Source organism: Xiphophorus hellerii, chromosome 20 (genome assembly GCF_003331165.1).
Source record: "Xiphophorus hellerii strain 12219 chromosome 20, Xiphophorus_hellerii-4.1, whole genome shotgun sequence".
Classification (NCBI taxonomy): domain Eukaryota; kingdom Metazoa; phylum Chordata; class Actinopteri; order Cyprinodontiformes; family Poeciliidae; genus Xiphophorus; species Xiphophorus hellerii.
The window spans coordinates 15496744-15514525 of record NC_045691.1 but is presented as its reverse complement, the minus strand read 5'-3'; the positions used below and the strand labels follow the sequence as shown (position 1 = coordinate 15514525).

Genomic DNA, 17782 nt, shown 5'->3' with positions numbered 1-17782 from the left:
AAATTATTGAAATCTGAAAACAAAGAGTATGAATTGTTGTGCAAGGCACTGCATATCCGTGATGTTCAGTGAATGAGGTAACAGATTCAGTTTATGTTCTGTATTGTCGGTAAAAGGTTATTGAGTTAGGTTTTGTGTTCTTCTGATGCAATGGCGGAGCTGTAAAATAGGTATTGTATTTTTTTATGGGCTGTCAAGTGGAAAACCTTTTTCTGTCATTTTCCTTAAACAGTTCAACATTGTGCTGCCGGGGCTCTGAATACGAAAAGGCTCATCCTTATTCTTGAGCAGCCGGCAGGCAGACATTTTTATCTTGTCATCTTGAAGGCATGTCCAGGATCAAACACCAGCTCAGTTTGAGAGGCGGGTCTATAGGAATAGCTTGTTCATGCTTTTTTTTCTCTCCCTGAAGATCTCAAGTATCTGAAGTAAAAAAACGATGGAGATGCACAGCCCTTTTTAGTTGTATTGAAGGGGGGAAAAAAAATACAAAACAGTGCATTAAGAGATTAGGAGTTTGGGCTTTCTTCCTGCGTCATTTGTACAAAAGAAAAGCAACATCAGAAACTGTAAGTAAATATAAAGCCAATCCTTAACCATACATATATTATGCATTGGAGAATGCTTCAGAGTATGCACTGACTCACACTGTGTGGTTAACTGTTTGTAATATCAAAGAAACTGCTCCAGTTTCCTGAAGCAAATCAAATTTGAATAGTTTCAGTGGTTTCAGGTGACTATCTGGCTTTATTGTGGGTGCTCTGTGTGAATCACAATAGAGTTGATTCTAGGTTTCTTTGAAACTATAATGAGGAAGAAAACTGGGATCAGTCATTGAATATACCTGAGGATTAGAGATTAAAGTCAGCTTAATGTCAGTCAAAGTACAGCCAGTATTTATTTTAAAAAAACAAAAGCATGAACTCATTTAGTTAAGCTTGAAATTTATCAATGCTTTAATAGATTAACACAGATGATGTACTTGGCTTGAAATCTATCTTTAAATTATTCTTCCTTATTAGTAAAAGCTATAAAAGTGATGAAGTCATTTACTGAAATTTGATTTCTCCTTTTTTATACATACAGAACAATTTAGATTTAATTAGAATCCTAGATTAGATTACCTATTTGCAGGGAAAAAGATTTTTTAACCACCTTGTTGTTCGTTTTTTTTTTTTTTTTTTTTGATTAAACATTAAAAATAGTGACATGATTCTGTTTGTCTAAACCTGATCCCAATCATAGGAACATTGAAAAACACTAACACATATATGCACGGAAGAAAAATCAACAACAGGATGATAAACTATTTGTTGTGAGGGTAATTGAACTCGCATGCTTCTTTGAGCAGTCAGGCAACCAGCATGCCTCACATTTGTGAGGCATGCTGGCATGTGTACTGATTTCCTCTCTGCATTCCCTCTGGCGTTTTCATCTGTAATTGGTAAAAACTTCTTGTATCTATTGATGGACTTCAGGGTTGTTCAAGGGGGGAAGTCTTCATTAAACCTCATGTTTTAAGTGCACGGATGTTACATCTGCCAGTTTCTCAGAATCCAACCGCTTTGATCAGAGTTAAAACATGAAACATTTGGCGCAGCTATAAGTACTCCTTGAAGATGCACTTTTGTAGCAACAATGTGTTTTTTCCCCCCTACAACGTCGCAGGAAAGACCAAAATCTAATCTCCACTGTGAACTGCTGGTATTTGGTTTTGGACCAGACCCGGCGAGAGAAGCCGAGACCACGCCACTCTCAGCGACATCTACAACAATAATGTCATTGTCCGCTTGGCACACGTGGGCGAGGATGTCACCAGACTCTTCAAAAAGGTCAGAATGGAACTGATTCTTACAAGTCACGCACATTCATGCAAACGAACAGCTCATATTACATTTCTAATGCATGTTATGGTGAGATCAGTATAGCATACACACACATAGCGGTTATAAAGTTTATTTATGTAACTTTTATGCTTGTATGGCATTCTCGCTTTTTAATAATCTTGAGTAAACATAACACAGTTTTAACACATGACATTTAAATTAAAATGCACAACATGGTAGAAAGAAAGAGTAGAAAGACAAGAATTATTCTTGGTGCTGGTAAAATATTATAAAACCTTGATTATTGTACTTATAATAATATGTATTTATTTATTGCTATTTGTATATTAATACAAAGGCATTAACACAAATGGCGAATAAACATGAGCTTGATGTAGTCATTTACATGGGTGGCACTCATTAGGTGACTGTCCAAATATTTTGGAAATGCTTCTTAACAGACAAATTTGTCTTTCTTGGAAGTAAGGTAAAAGTGTGTCTATGCTATTAACAATAAGGCATTTATGAAGAGGGTCTAATAAGGAGGCACAAGCAAGGTTTAAACATTAGTGATGTTCTCTACTTGTTATTGACACTTTCCCTACACAACAAGGCTCTTTATATTGTTTAACAATAGCAAATGTGGGATTTTAATAAATTAAAACTGAATCTAAAAAGATGCACTAATGCGAAGGTGGTTAAAGATTGTTAGCTTGGGCCAGGTTAAAGGAGATTACTGATGACCGCCTGCTGGAAATCTGTCACAGAAAATTTGCTAAGACTCCTTTAAGACAATAATCCTGTTATGCTCGAGCTTCCTGGTTCAGCTGCAGTGCAGAGTTGATGGTAATGAATTACACATGCGGTGGCAGGAATGAATCACCTCTGGCACTTGATGAGACAAACTCTAAATGGACCAAATGTGCTGAAGTCTTACTCTCTAAGCATGTGAAAATGCAAGTTTGTGGTTTTGAGGAGTTGTGCCTTGGAGGTGACAACAAAACAGGATAGATCGGCCAAAACGGCGTTCTTTATCCACTCAACAGGATTTCCAGAGTCACACTTCGCTGGAGCTGGCACCATTCTCTCCCTCTTCTTGCCTAAAAGCCCTATTGTGTGGAATGTCCAATTCATCATACGCTCCTTTTCCCTGTAACTGAGCTGAAGCTGGGACTCTCTGTCAGGGGAAATGTTCTGCAATGACTGCACTGTTCTATTTTTGTCTGGCTTTTTTTCTTTGGGCATTGTATTAGATCCTCTCAACTGCAGAGTAATGACAGCATGTCAGCACTTACTGACAGCCTTCGCATAGAAATAAAACTGCCACACAGCTTTCAAGGGTTTCATGCCATGATTAGAACAGTAGTTTTCCTATTTCTATTTATGCACACTGCATGTTATTTCTCCACTAAATCTGCTACTTCTTCTGTTTTCCTTTCTTTGCAGAGTAAAGACATCGGGGTCCAGATGCATGAGGAGTTAGTGAAAGTCACCAATGAACTCTACACAGTAAGTTGCACAACATCCCTCCTCCTGCCAGCCAAACATTTCTGTGTCGGTGCCCAGCCTTGGCAGCCTGCAGCTGCAGTTCCTGTAGCCTTCTTTTCAATCCCAGCTCGTAACCTGTGCAGCAGTTGTCCAGACGCTGCACGCTGAAGACAGGCCTTATCAATAGAGCAGGCTTTTATATGTATCGCTTTTTCCTTCTGCTGAGGTTGTGAAAAAAAATAATATTTGTTCAGTTGTCAATTGCTGTATTGTTCCAAGGAAAATGTTTTGTTGTCTTAAATTGTTTTTAGTCAGAGACAGCACTCTGCTTCAGAAATGCTCATGGCAAACAGTTTTGAACCAGCTATGGAGCCTGAGGAAGCGCTTCCTTTTGTAAAATTAACAATTCACAATGATTTAATCTAATGTAAAAAAAAAAAAAAAAAAAAAAACATTTCTGTAATTCTACAACATGTGTGATGGTGCAGAACAGAGAAAAGACACTGTTTATCGTTCATGCTATCTAATCCATGCTGAACACAACAAACATCTGACTGCTTTAGCATGGGTTTGCTTACTTGCTGATGTTGTGGTTCAACTGCAAGTTAATGCAAAATCTTTTAACATTTAATAGCTTTAGAGCCATACAAGAGTTTTCATACATTTTGAACTCTACTGTCACACACACACACCCACCCCCACACACACACACCCACACACACACGCCTCCACGCCCACACTCTATGGAGTCCCTTAAGTTCAGTCAGATTTGATTGAAATTGATTTCTCATATCTTGCCACGCAATCTAACTTGAGTTTAGATCTAGACTTTAACTAGACCATTCTGAAAAATTACTATACTGTCATCTGGACCATTGCATTACAACGCTGGCTACATGTAGAGGACCATAGTCATGCTTAAAACTAAACTGTTGCCCCAATTTCAAGATTTCATCAGTTGCAAACTGTCCCCAAAGCATGATGATGTCACCACCATTTTTTACAGTAGGGATGGTTTGCTTAAGTGATGTGCAGTGTTAGTGTGCAGTGTGAAAAAAAAAAAAACACTTTTTCACATTGCTGAGTCCTGGGTCTCCTACTGGACGTTCCCCAGTAGATCTCAAGGAGGCATCCTCATCAGATGCCTGACACTGACTCCTGTTGATGTTCAAAGTTCAGCCCTTTTCTAAGTGCTGTAACTAAAGCAACACCAGAGCCATAGTAAGATAAGCAGTAAAGCAGAAATATTAACTCATTAATTGACTTGAATTCAACACAGGATTTTTATTTGTGTCCTTTGGCTACTTTATACTGATCAAATAATTTGTCCTGAGCCTTTGAAATTATTTATTAAATTTAATGTATTATCAAGTGAACATAATAAAAATATTTTTTAGGCAAAAATCATGAAGAAACTATAAAATTGCTAATGGCCTCAAGTAACATATTTAATCATTTGGATTTGACCAAAAGGGAGAAAAAATGTGAAAATGTCTCATTGAATGTTTGACTTTTGAAAGCATTTGCTATTTGCATATATTACCTTAAATGCAAAATAAGTATACATTTTATACTAGCTGCATTACAAACTTCAGTGGTTGCTATGCCAATATTTATTGTGGAAGGTGTAAAAATACATCAGTGTGAGAAGCAAAGGTTCAAAGAGCATAAAGCACCATGATAGAAACGGCATACAAAAATCTTCTCGCATATAACTTCATACAGCACAACTAACATTGCTGCTATACTAATATTGATTTTTCTCTTTTCCCCTTTTCACATTCATGCATTATTAAAAGCCTGTCTGCAACTCAGACACACAGCGTACTGCATAGCAAAGTCTTTTCAACTTTGCAGCTGCAACAGTAACAGAGCTAAACCTGGATGTGTAAGCCATTTAATCTTTTGTGTTGAGAATACTTTTTAGAAGCTAACGGATTAGGGCAACCATCATCCACCACATTTTTGTGCAGCACTCGGCTTGTTACTCGTTTCATTTGCAGCACAGACGTTCGCTCGGTGTCACTTTGTTACCTCCTTCCTCTCCTGCTGATCGATCTCACGTTCTTTTCTCATCCATTTCAGCCAGGGTTGCTAGGTAACCAGAACCTGAGAACTAGTGATGGAGAAGCAGATGTTGCCTAATTGAACTGTTATATCTGGCATTACTATTTAAAGCAGTATATATGTTGACAGTCGTAAAAATCTTGTTCATAACACCTAGTTCTTTCTTTAAATCACTGAAAAGTTTATTTTGTGTCTTACTGAAATATAAGACAAGATCTTGGAGAAATACACCCAGATCATCTCCAGAATATCAATAAGAATATGACACTCATAACGATGGAGAATTTGATACGATTCCTGATGGTTTCATCTGAGTCCACTGAAAATACTCCACAGTCTTCCACCATGTCATGATCATGTGTCTGTAACATGAGTAACCTGTGGAGAGTCTTTATTGAACAATGATGTGATGCATCTAAATATAATAACACTCATTTGAAGATTAGGCAATGTGATTTTTCTTTTTTCAGAAGGACAAGTAACAAGTCTAAAGCTGTCTACTCACAAACTGATTGTTCCAGTGAACTTAATCAGAGCTAGTCATTTACATATAACCTAGTTATTTAATTACAGTTAAGAAATATAAACACGTAGTTTGGAATTTGCAGCTTTTTCTCCAAAACAGTGTAATATTCACATTAAAATAGAATACGATAATTGGAAATTATTTTAAGGTTCATAATAACACAAAATATCTTACAATATGTTACATATTCCTATCTATTATTTTTTAAACCAACTTCAAATAAGCTTAAAGATTATTCTGTCAAAAATCAGCACTAGGTGACTCAGTGGTAGAGTAGTGCACCATGAACAGAGGCAACAATCCTCGACACAACTATCCCAGATTCAGTTCCCGACTCTGTGCCATTTACTGCATGTCCTCCCCTTCTCTCTCTGCCCTTGTTCATGTTAAGCTACTATTAAATATAGGCCACTAGTGCTGACAAAAAATATATAAATAAATAAAATAAAAAAGGGGGGTCTTTATTTTAGGGACTCTCAAAGGCAGATGAGAATCAGCTTTACAAATAAAGATGTAAATGTGTGTCTCGAGTAGTGAAAACAATGTGTTTGCAATCAGTAGGTCAGGAGTTTAAGACCAGCTTGTTCTGGTCTATATTTAGTCTTCTTCTAATAAATGTCTAAAAATATCTTTGAACAGCTTTCACTTTTAAACCAAATGTAGACCAATTTTAGCCTAGACAACTTTGGATCTTTTGGAAATGGGTTAGAAGAAAAAAAGCTCACGGGTGACTTGGTGGCATAAACTGCGATATGTTGATTTGCTATGTTATACTGCCTGGTACTCTCAGAAAACACTCAGATGGCCAGAAAGAGACTATATCCCGACTTGAAGTGTTTTGTGAAAGGGGCTTCTAAGAGCTTTCATGCCATGTTGACAGACTGCTGTGAGAGCTGGCAAGATTTCCAAGATGTAGCGAGCAATTGCAGCTGGCCTTGTTATCATAAACCTAGAGTGGTAATATGAGAGAAAGATATATTAGAGGATTATGTGTTAGACAATACACAGAGATACATTTTGTGTTAAATTTTTCTACTAGTGGTCTACAACAGCAGCCATTAAGAGACTTTTTCTCAAATACTCTTTTTTTTTTTCATTACAATGAAACATTTCTTTCTCAGTCTCAGTACCACTCAGTGATTTTGATTTTATTTTTAGGAACTAATAAAAGTGCTGATTTTACGACATTTCAACCAAGCATTTACTTCTTATGATTCTGAAGGTTTTCAGATTTCACTTGGTACAATCTGAAATTGTTAAAGGATTTGCAGACTAATCAGTTGAGTTGTCTGACTCTAAATAAGAAAGATGTGTGGTGGTCAGTATAAGTTCACTATTGTTTTTACTGTTCATCACCTTACATTCTTTTTTTTAGGTGATGAAGACATACCACATGTACCACAGTGAGAGTCTGAGTGCTGAGAGCAAGTTGAAGGAGGCAGAAAAACAGGAAGAGAAGCACATTGGCAAGGTGAATGACATCAGCGGCGGTCTGTTGCGTCACAGTCACGATGAGCGTCCCCAACGAAGAAGTTCTGTCCGGAAGATGGAAAAAATGAAGGAAAAGGTTTGTTTCTCTTGATGCAAACACACATGATAAAGATTTATATCAGGGGCAGAAAAGATAATCCAAACGTAAACCATGAAGGCATTTTAAATGAGATTGCTTCATTGCTTCATTATGTATTTGTAGAAATAATATACAGCTGGCAGAAAACTCTTGTCTTTGCATTGTGCCATACACTCAACACATACAGTACATTGACCAATTACTGAGATAAAATCAATGTAATGTGGTAAGCTTTCTTTGAGCACATTAAGATGACACTTAACATCCTGCATTAATGGGACTCTTCCTTCCTGTTCCCTCCCCAGAGACAGGCCAAGTACTTTGAAAATAAGCTGAAGTGCACAAAAGCCCGGAACGACTATCTTCTCAATCTGGCAGCTACCAACGCTCTGGTGGCCAAATATTACATACACGATGTGTCGGACATGATAGATGTAAGTGAAAACCAGTCAAATCCAATGTTGTTCAGGCCTTTCATTTGTTTAAACTTGACACATGTTTTCCTTGTTGTCAGTCTTGTGACTTGGGCTACCATGCAAGCTTGGCACGCACCATGAGGACCTATCTGTCTGCTGAATACAGTCTGGAAACCTCTCGCCACGAAGGTTTGGATCTACTTGAAGGAGCCGTAGATGCCATGGACATTAGAGGGGACAAGCTAAGGTTTATGGACACACACAGTCAGATCTTCTGTCCTCCAGCACGCTTTGACTACCAGCCACATATGGGGGATGAGGTGAGTTTGGTGCTGGTCATTTCATCGCCTTGATACTTTGTACTTTTTGGTCTACTTTCTACCACAGATCATTTTGTAGCATCCATGCACACATTCAAATCCACCCAACCTTTCCTTCCTGCTTTGAGAATTGATGACTTAAAGTAAATTTTAATTTCTTTTTTTTTTTACTCCTTGGTGACTGTAAGAAAAAGTGACTCCATTCAACAATATTTAAATGCAGAAAGTTGCATGGGGTTGCTTTGGTTTGGGCTGGGATCTAATATTTACAAGAGTTGTTTGGTGCAGTTCAATCAGAACCAAAACGATAGAAAATGTAATGGCATACAATGATTTTATTAAATTATTTGCAAGGAAATCTCATAATACATGGGCTTTGGGCATATACATTTCTTTTCATCACTATTAAATACTTGACTACAGTGAATAGTGAGCCAAACCTGAATGACTTAATGACATAAGTGCAAAATAGGTGTGAAAGGGATATGGGAAGAGCAAAACATTTATGAGTAGGTGAGACTTGTTGAAGAGCCTGGAGCTGCTGAACTGTCAGAGATGAATGTTCATGGTTTTATTCAGCCCTTCTTTTAAGTTCAATAAAAGGTTCCCTTTTTTTTTGTCTTTTCTAGGTGTGTCAGGTTAGTGCACAGCAGCCTGTCCAGACAGAGCTCTTAATGCGATACCACCAGCTACAGTCTCGCCTGGCCACACTGAAGATAGAAAATGAAGAGGTGAGAGCTTCTGTGCACACAAATCTCAACTGTAGATTGCATCTGGAGGACAGGGATGAAAAGCTAAATTTGAGTCTTGCACAGAGAATACAAATTCATGCTTTAAGTCGTTATGCCAGAAAAAGAAAAAAAAATAAATACCTCCACATGTTGCTAGACTACAAAAAGTGCTTCTATATTAAACGGTGCTGTCTAGTTTTTAAAAGTCATAGCATTTGACTCATACATTTATGTATTCATCAAATCCTCAGTGATTCCCCCTGGGCGAATGATTAGTGCATTCCAATGCTGAAAGAGACTACTCCCTTTAGGATGATTTTTTTGTGATTCACTTAAAGTAAGCAGGCTAGTGACTTAGAATAATTCATAAAATCTATTTTATTCCATAATTTAATGTTAATATTTTGTAGTAGCTGTTTGTTTTAGGGTCTTCATCATAGAGGATTATTTTAATGCAAATGCTTGGCACAAATGAAACTTCACTCTATTTAATTGGTTGATAATGGTGTATTCAAAAGCAACAATTTTTTTACGCAAAGCACCTTTCATATTTGTTGGCACTTGTGCTAACGATGCCAAAAAAGCTTAAAACAAATTCATCTTTTCCTGCAGCACCAAAACCTCCTACTTCAGAATTGCTGCTTTTCTTTAAACAATTATATACAATTATTATAATTTTTTTTACCTCTGCTACCATCCTCCCTGTTGTTGGGTGCTGCAAGATAAGCTAGCCTCCTAATCCTTTTAATTATTGCTCTGACTGGAGGTATGGGCACGTTTTGGCAAGTAGATATTTTCTTGTAGCCATTCCCTTAATTACATGAACAGAATAGTAGCTAAGGGAAAATAAACCTCATGGTTTCTGCTACAGAATAACAATAAAATATGTGCTTATAAATTACAATATACTCATAAAATCTCTTGTAAGTCTGATAAGCAGCTAAACCTAAGCTAAGTATCTTTAAGTTTAGTGTTTTGTTGTTATCTTTACTCTTAACATCCTAAGCAAGGTATGTTTGCTAAGGATAAATCAATTTATTTGGGTTTAGTTTAGTACCAATTCAAAAAAAGCAGAGAAAAAAGCTTCCAATTTATACGTGAGACGGATTGAAAGTCAGATACATACATTCCAATTCAATTCTCTTTATTAAACAAGGCAGTCATATTTATTTTATTATTAAACTTGTAGAAGGTTTTTTTGTCATCCAAGGAAACCCAGCTGATTAAATTGAGTCACTGAATTTGCATCAATCACTCCTTCTCAGAAAGTATATAGCGACAGCAGACAGCTGGATGCATTGTTTCATTGACTTAATGCAGCAATCCTATCTACTGATCTCCTAGTGGAAAGGAAAACTTGCCTTTAACAGAAAGAAACCTCCAGCAGAATCTTGACTTGGTGTCCTGCCGTGAATGGTTGTTTAAGACAGCAGTGCACACACACAAAAAAACACAGATGCACTGGTCCAGGAGTACTTTCTGTGCTAAAAAGTAAAAAGTTAATCACAACGGTAGCTTCTTTAGAGGTTTAATCCTGCAATGAAAATATAGCTAAACAGATGAGCTTTGGGCTATAAAATGTAAATCATAAGAACAGTAGACACAGTTGGTCGCAGTATTAGCTCTTTCAGTTGTTTTTTTATAAAAAGACAGAGGTGTATCAGGTGTATCATGTTTAGCAAGAGACCATATAGGTTATTGGCAGCAATCGCTAAATTAACACAGGAGGATGTCACAGATAAACCAAATGTCAGACCTGATGGTCTTGTAATTAGTTGTTTCAGTCATCATTCTGACTGCAATATAACTCAAACCATTAATGATTCTACCAGATGCACACAGTGAGACTCCATGATTGCCACTGTTCATTTATGTTTATTTTTATCTTTGTCCTCTACAGTGCTGCCACTGGCAACCACATTAGTGAACAAGGTCAAAATTGTTAAAATAGACCAATTTAATGGTCACTATGCTGTGCAAATGTATCACACATATGATAATTGGTATGATCTTGTTTCTGTATACCTAACATGAAGTGTGTATCTTGGGTGACAATGGGTCAGCGTTAAGAATGCAGTTTCCTCAGCTTTTTACAGTGTTCAAGGCCATAGTTAAGAAAAAAATCTAATTTCTAGGCTCTGCCTTTTGAAATGTACTAGATTTAGGTACAGTACTTTAGTATTCAATCTACATAAATCACTTGTTTTTTCCACATAAACTGCATATGAAAGAGGGAACTGGATACTATGATGTGCTTGGATGTCTTTTATCAGGTTAAGAAGACGCTTGATGCCACCATGCAGACCCTCCAGGACATGCTAACTGTGGAGGACTTTGATGTATCAGAGGCCTTCCAGCACAGCCAATCCACAGAGTCTGTCAAATCGGCCTCCTCTGACTCCTACATGAGCAAGGCAAACATCACCAAAAGGCGAGCCAATCAGCAAGAGACCGAGGGCTTCTACTTCACAGTAAGTTAACAGATGACTGCAGAAAATACACAAGCATGCAGGCAAAAGGTTGTTTAAAAAATATCAAACAACAATCTGTGATACTATATAATTTTCTTTTCTGTTTTTTGAACTGCAGAAATACAAAGAGTACTTGAACGGCAGCAATCTCATTATTAAACTGCAAGCTAAGCACGACCTTCTGAAGCAGACACTAGGAGAAGGTGAGAACATAAAAACCTTTATTTGTGCTGGACATTTGTAGAGAGGTAAGATCTGTAGTGATACAGAGACAGACAAATGGCTATGGTAATAGTCTGTCATCCCAGAGCACTTATTATCCTGTGGGATTGGGTGATAATTGGTATAGGTGTGGATTTATGACTGATTCTTTAAATACAGAAAACATCTGCCACACATTTCTTGAATGACACACACCCACCTACATATTAATGGAAAAAAGGTGTGGTGTGTTCTAAAATGCACTGACTAACATCTACTGTACGTCATCCAATAAATTTGTAAACAGTCGTTTCTATTTGTTATGATAAATGACAAAGCCCAATAATCACCCTTAGCCCATTCCTGTTAGACTTCTTGTCAAAAAGGACAAAATTCAGTAGCATGCTTTAAATACCAGCACTACTCCAGGAGACCACGTGCTATTTGTTTATATTGACATGTACCTAAAATGCTTAATTAAAATAATAACGAAGTCCCAAAGACATAGATCCACCAGAGGAAGTTATTTTTCTTTACTGAGCATCTACAAATGGCTCATCTCATCTTGCACAATCAACCTAGCTTGTCCAGGCTTGGCTGCTCCCCTTCATATATCCAGACAACAATATTAATATTCTCTTAATCGCTCCTGGTCTGTTGCTGGAAAAATCCTTGCAGTATCCTCCCTGAATTTGTCCTCGCTGCTTTCCTTTTAGCAGAAAGCCATAATGCTGCCATGTTACAGCTGGGAGCATTCCTCCTGCTATATATCCCCACTTTTCTGTGACCTTGGGCAAGTTTTTTGCATACATACATGTCCTTACAGAAACCAATGCATCAACTGTTTAATTGGTGTCAAAGTTTTATTCTTAGCTCAAACATACACAAAATGTTGAAAAGAAGGTCATAGGTGTGAGATACTGTTTTTAGTTTTTTTAAACAGAGATTTAAACAACATTTACTGTAAATTAATCTTTTGGCTTAAGGTGCCAAATATATGTCAAAATAATACATCAGAAACTTAGATTTATATCCATTGTTCTCAAATCCTAACAGTTAACATGTCTTTGTCTGAGTCTGAAGATCAAAGAAAAAACGGATGTGTTTGAGAAACATTCATTGTTATCATCTTCTAGCTTTTTTACATTCTAATAAATTTGTATGTTTTCTCAAAGTTCTTAAAGTCAGTGCGCTACGGATTCATGAAATCATCCAACTGTGCAAATCAGCTCCCTCAGCCTGCCTCTCCAGTTGCCCCTGGTTACATTTCCCAGTTTGCGGATGGAGAGAGTAGACAGGCCCCTTCTGGGGCCGACCGCTGAATGACCGCTGTCTGGCAGCGAGTCAAATGCAGCTATGGCGCTCACCCCATTCAGTTTGGCTGAATAGATGCCCCCTTTTTCTTTATAACACCCCCTTTCTGTCTCCATCTGCCAGCCTTGTATAATCAGCCTGCACTCAACCATACCACTAACTGCTGTGACTGTGAACTAGCTGATTCTAATTTGGCCTCTTTTCCTCTGTTTCCTCTGCTTTTAGGGGAGAGGGCTGAATATGGAACAACAAGGTAAGATGTTCAGTGACAAGAAGGTGAATGATGTAGGAGCTGATGTGTAAAATCCTTCCTGTGTCTCTAACTTTAGCTAAAATGAGACCAAAGTGTGGGAATAAAGGAATTCTTAAGATTTTTAAGTCTTGTTAAACATCCTCTTAGTTGTTTTATTTGTAAAAAAAAAAAAAAAAAACCCAACACCTTCTACTTGACTGAGCAAGTTTAATGAGACAAAAATGCTGAATTATTAAAATAGTTTAAAATGATCAAAATAATTATCTTTACTTATTTAACCATTATTTTACCAGGAAGTTGGTTGAAATAAAACTTCTTTTCCAAGAGGCATGTCAGTGTACAATGTACAAAACTATAAATGCAACTGTGGTTTTAGTTTTAATTTATGATACATTTTATAAAACCCACTTAATATTTTATTTACTTTATGAAATAATTCTTCAGTGTCTTGCATAAGTACTCTTACCCTTTGAGCTTGCTTCTTATATTTTGTCATATGAAAACAAAACATTTTGATGAAAACAAATTGTCTCTAACCTACGTTAAAATATGGGGGTGAATTCATTCATGCTTTGGAAATCATTTTCTTCACCAATGCCAGAGAGACTGGTCAGATATTGACGGGAGGGAAACCTGTTGGACTGGGGCAGAGATTCACCTTCCAGCAGGAAAACTGTTCTAAACATCCACCCAGAGCTATGATGAAATTGTTTAGATCAAATCAAATTGATGTGATAATGGCCCAGTCAAAATTCAGATGTAAACTAAAATGAGGATTTGTGTCAGGAGTTGAAAATTGATTTGCACATAAACTCTCCATGCAATCTGACTGAGCTTGAAATACTTTACAAAGAGAATAAGCAACATTTTCAAGTGTCTTGATGTCTAAACTAGTAGAAAAAAACATGAAAAGTCTTGCAGATGTAAATGCAGTGAAAGCTTGAAGTCTGTAATTGGGGAAGTTAAATGCATGGCACACTTTTTAGATCTTTATCTTTACATAGAATTGAAAATGACACAATTATTTTCCACTTCACAGCACTACTGTGGTCTATCACATAAAACCCCCAAAAGTATGTTGACGTCTGTTGCTGCAATGTGACGTTGTGAACAAATTCTAGTAACATGAGAACTCTTTCAATCCACTGTAACATCTAAATAGTGTATATTAAAGAAAACCCAGTTGATATTTCAGGTATGCTTTTTATGTTGATTCACACTAAATGTTAAATGAAAAGCACTAATGTCTCTGTCGTGAGACCGTGTGCTGCAGGTTTAGGCAACACTAAACATCCTGTTTGTTTACCTTATTTGTGCATGCAATGGAAGCAAAAAGACAGAAAACCTCAAGCAGCTAGTAAAACCACAATGTGTCACGTTCTTTTGCTTTGGTTTCTTGGCATGAAGAACACTGACGCCTTCAGAGGATAACTTTTCTAAAGAGGACAGCTTGCACGCACTCATCATTTGCATGGAAATAATGCCAGTGTTAACTCATAGTTTCAAATGTTTTTGTCTCTGGAATTGTTGAAGCATGAAAAGATCTTTACACTCAGTACTAAAAGAAAAACAAAAATGAGTAGCAAATAGGTAATATTAATAATATGAAAATTTTATTTACTGTAGGTCTTCTTAAAAAGGCACAAGATAAAAGATACTAAACAGAAATAACTATGCAGTGCCATTGAGTAGAAGTAATGTTATAAGTTTGCATCAAAAGGAAGAAAAACTGATCACAGCTCGCATTTTTTAAAATAATTCTTGTTTATTTTCTAAATTTCTTTAGTATTTGCTACTGTTATTCACATGATCAAACTTTAATGTGAAACCATTGGGATACACTTTGCCAGATTTTGATAAAAACCCCAACTGTTCTTTTTCTTAGCAGCAGGGCAAAATGTGAAAAATATGTCGAAATGTATCTAAGTTTGTTAGTGAAGTATATTTGCATTTAAAAAAAATAGCTTTTAAAAACCTAGAATTTACAAAAGGTCTCAGCAAAAACATACTGCATGTTGATGAAAAGCACAAAAGCATCTTGTGGATCAAGCTACACTTATTCAAGTTGCTTAATTTTACAATGGTAACTCCACAAGCAGTTTCCAATGCATAGAAGTGTTCAGGTCCACACTTGTTTAGTTGAAGGTTTAAGAAAATGCTGACCATCTTGGAGTAGTCCACATTCTCCATTGTTTTATTAAATTTGTGCATCATTCATTGTTGCACTGTCAGCAAAACAACTCAGAGCATGATGATGCCACCACCATGTTTGACAGCTAATATAACGTTGTTGAGAGCATCTTCACTCGTCTACCCTTAATATTTTTATTGAAATATTGTGAGCAAACTTCCTGTTCTCAGAATAACAGATGAAAGCAATCACTGAAACGCCAGTATTGTCATAATTTTTCATCGTCACACAATTATTTGTAAAGTTACTGAATTACAGTCTCTGCAATACTTTTCAGCTTAGTGCACGTGCTTGAAGTGTAAACGGTTATTTTATTTTATTATTAAGTTGTAAATAATAATTAATTATATTAATTTTAATCATCAAATTTCTGCTTATGCTCATTTGGATGCATTTAAACATCTGATATGAAAAATGTTATTGAAAATGTGTTTTTACTTTTACGTGCATGATGTATTTTTATTATTATCATTCAACGCTATAATCCCTACCATCTCCCCAGGCCCCCCACTCTTCCCCCTAAACCCCAGAGAATGCGGAAGTGTAGACCTCGTTCCATTTTTAACCGTAAGCTGTTTAACGGCAATATGGAGGCCTTCATTCAGGTATCAGCCCATCTGTGCCCTTTGTTTCTCCATGAGCTCAGCTGTCCCACTGGCTGCCCTTTGGTGGTAGTGGTGGTAGGGAGGAGGGGATCTTTTTGCTTGTGACCACTCTCTTATTCAAACGTTGTTTCGCTCATGCACTTTCCTCTTGCTCAATGCATTGTCTTTGGTCTTCAAGCAGTTAAAAATGTGATGTGGAGACGAGTTTTATATTCTTAGTCTTGTGAGCCTCCAGCTAGCAGACACTGAATTAATTTGGCATTATGCGGGCCAGTTGGCTATGCTAATAAACACATGGGCATATTTTCTTGGCGGCTGCAGCAGCATCCCACAACAACAGCATCAATATGAAATCATTGCTTAATCAACTACTAAATTTATCAAAACACATTTCAACCACAGATATGTTGGTTCTATCTTAGTAAAAAGTAAATATGCAAAGTTCAAACTTAATAACAAATATTTTTGAAGAATTGTAGTAATTACTTTTATATGGGTTACAATAAAACCCTTATAACCTTATAACTCAACCCTTATTGAGTCCTTAAATAGACAAAATTTTAACCAACATGTCTTTCTAACAGGCATGTATCCAAACCCAATGCAGGGTTTCTACTTATTCTTGAAAGGTCTGAAATTTTATGGTATAATTTTGAAAATCTGGACAAGTACGGAAAGTAAAAATTGAGTTTAAAGAAAACCACACATTCCAGACATAGTATTTTATTGTTTTATGTAAAACATAAGATTTTTAAAAGATACAAATCAGAATTTTAAGAAAATAAGGGTATTGTTATATTGATTTATATTCAGTTGACTTTTATATTTGACTTGCCACAATATAAGTTGAGTTTGTGTCACACTCCTGACTAAGCACACGCAGTCATTCAGGAATAAATAAATGGACTATGTCACTGTTTTTAATTACAAAAACATTGACATACATAAACTCATCCATTCTTGATTTGGGTTTAGCTGGGATACGAAAAACAAAGCATTGAAATTTCTTTATGTGGTGAAATGACTTCTCACAAGTTGTGATTTAAAGATTATCTTTGTTTTGATTTAGGACATTGTAGTGTAGACTTTTACATTCAAAATGAATTTTTATTGCCCCTAATTGGTCCAGATGTCCAAAAAGCAACACAATAGCCCTTTGTCAGTTTCACTGCTGTGTTTCCTGATTGGTGGAAATAAATCCATCAGGATTTATTGGTGTTTTGTTGCCAGATGACTTGCCAAAATGTATTTCTAGAAAATTGGTCTGAATAAGTGTACACATTTGAAATAAAAAATTTGTAGAAGCCCTGCCAATGCTCTGCGATGGCAACTTCCCCTTCCTCACCCTCCTCCCTCAGGCCCCGTACTCCTGTCTCTCACCCCACAAGGCGCTGAAGCTTTGGCTGCTCTCTCAAGCCAGGCCTCTGTTAAGATCTGTCTCTCTGTCTCTTTCTAATCTTTTGTGGTTGTTGTTCCTTCTCCTGCTCTGTCTCTCCGTGCCTTACTGCTCTCTGCCCAGGGGAAGAAGAAATGTCCGTGCCAGGAGTCAGGTACTTTGTCTTTAAGCAGGGTGGGATCGTCACCGTGGGTTTTGTTTGCTTGCTGACATTTCTCTGCATTCTTTTCCTGTTCTTGTAAAAATGCTCTTTTATTTTAAAATGCTGTATGTTGGTACATATTCTTGTTCAGATATATTCTGTGACATGTATATTTGATACACTTACCATAAGTTATTTTATTTTATATTAATTTAGCTGTTAATGATTATAATATTCTACAAATATCATAAATTAATCAGATTTT

The 17782-nt window shown here is 36.7% G+C and overlaps 1 protein-coding gene across 1 annotated transcript in view; it reads left to right on the top strand.

The window, feature by feature from the left end:
* LOC116710256 (SLIT-ROBO Rho GTPase-activating protein 3-like) overlaps positions 1–17782 on the top strand; it is a 40171-nt gene that overhangs the window by 13704 nt on the left and 8685 nt on the right. The window contains 11 exon segments of the mRNA XM_032549188.1: positions 1669–1735; positions 1737–1832; positions 3273–3335; positions 7283–7474; positions 7783–7911; positions 7992–8213; positions 8843–8944; positions 11218–11415; positions 11534–11618; positions 13156–13183; positions 15877–15979. Coding sequence (XP_032405079.1) covers positions 1669–1735; positions 1737–1832; positions 3273–3335; positions 7283–7474; positions 7783–7911; positions 7992–8213; positions 8843–8944; positions 11218–11415; positions 11534–11618; positions 13156–13183; positions 15877–15979 — 1285 coding nt within the window.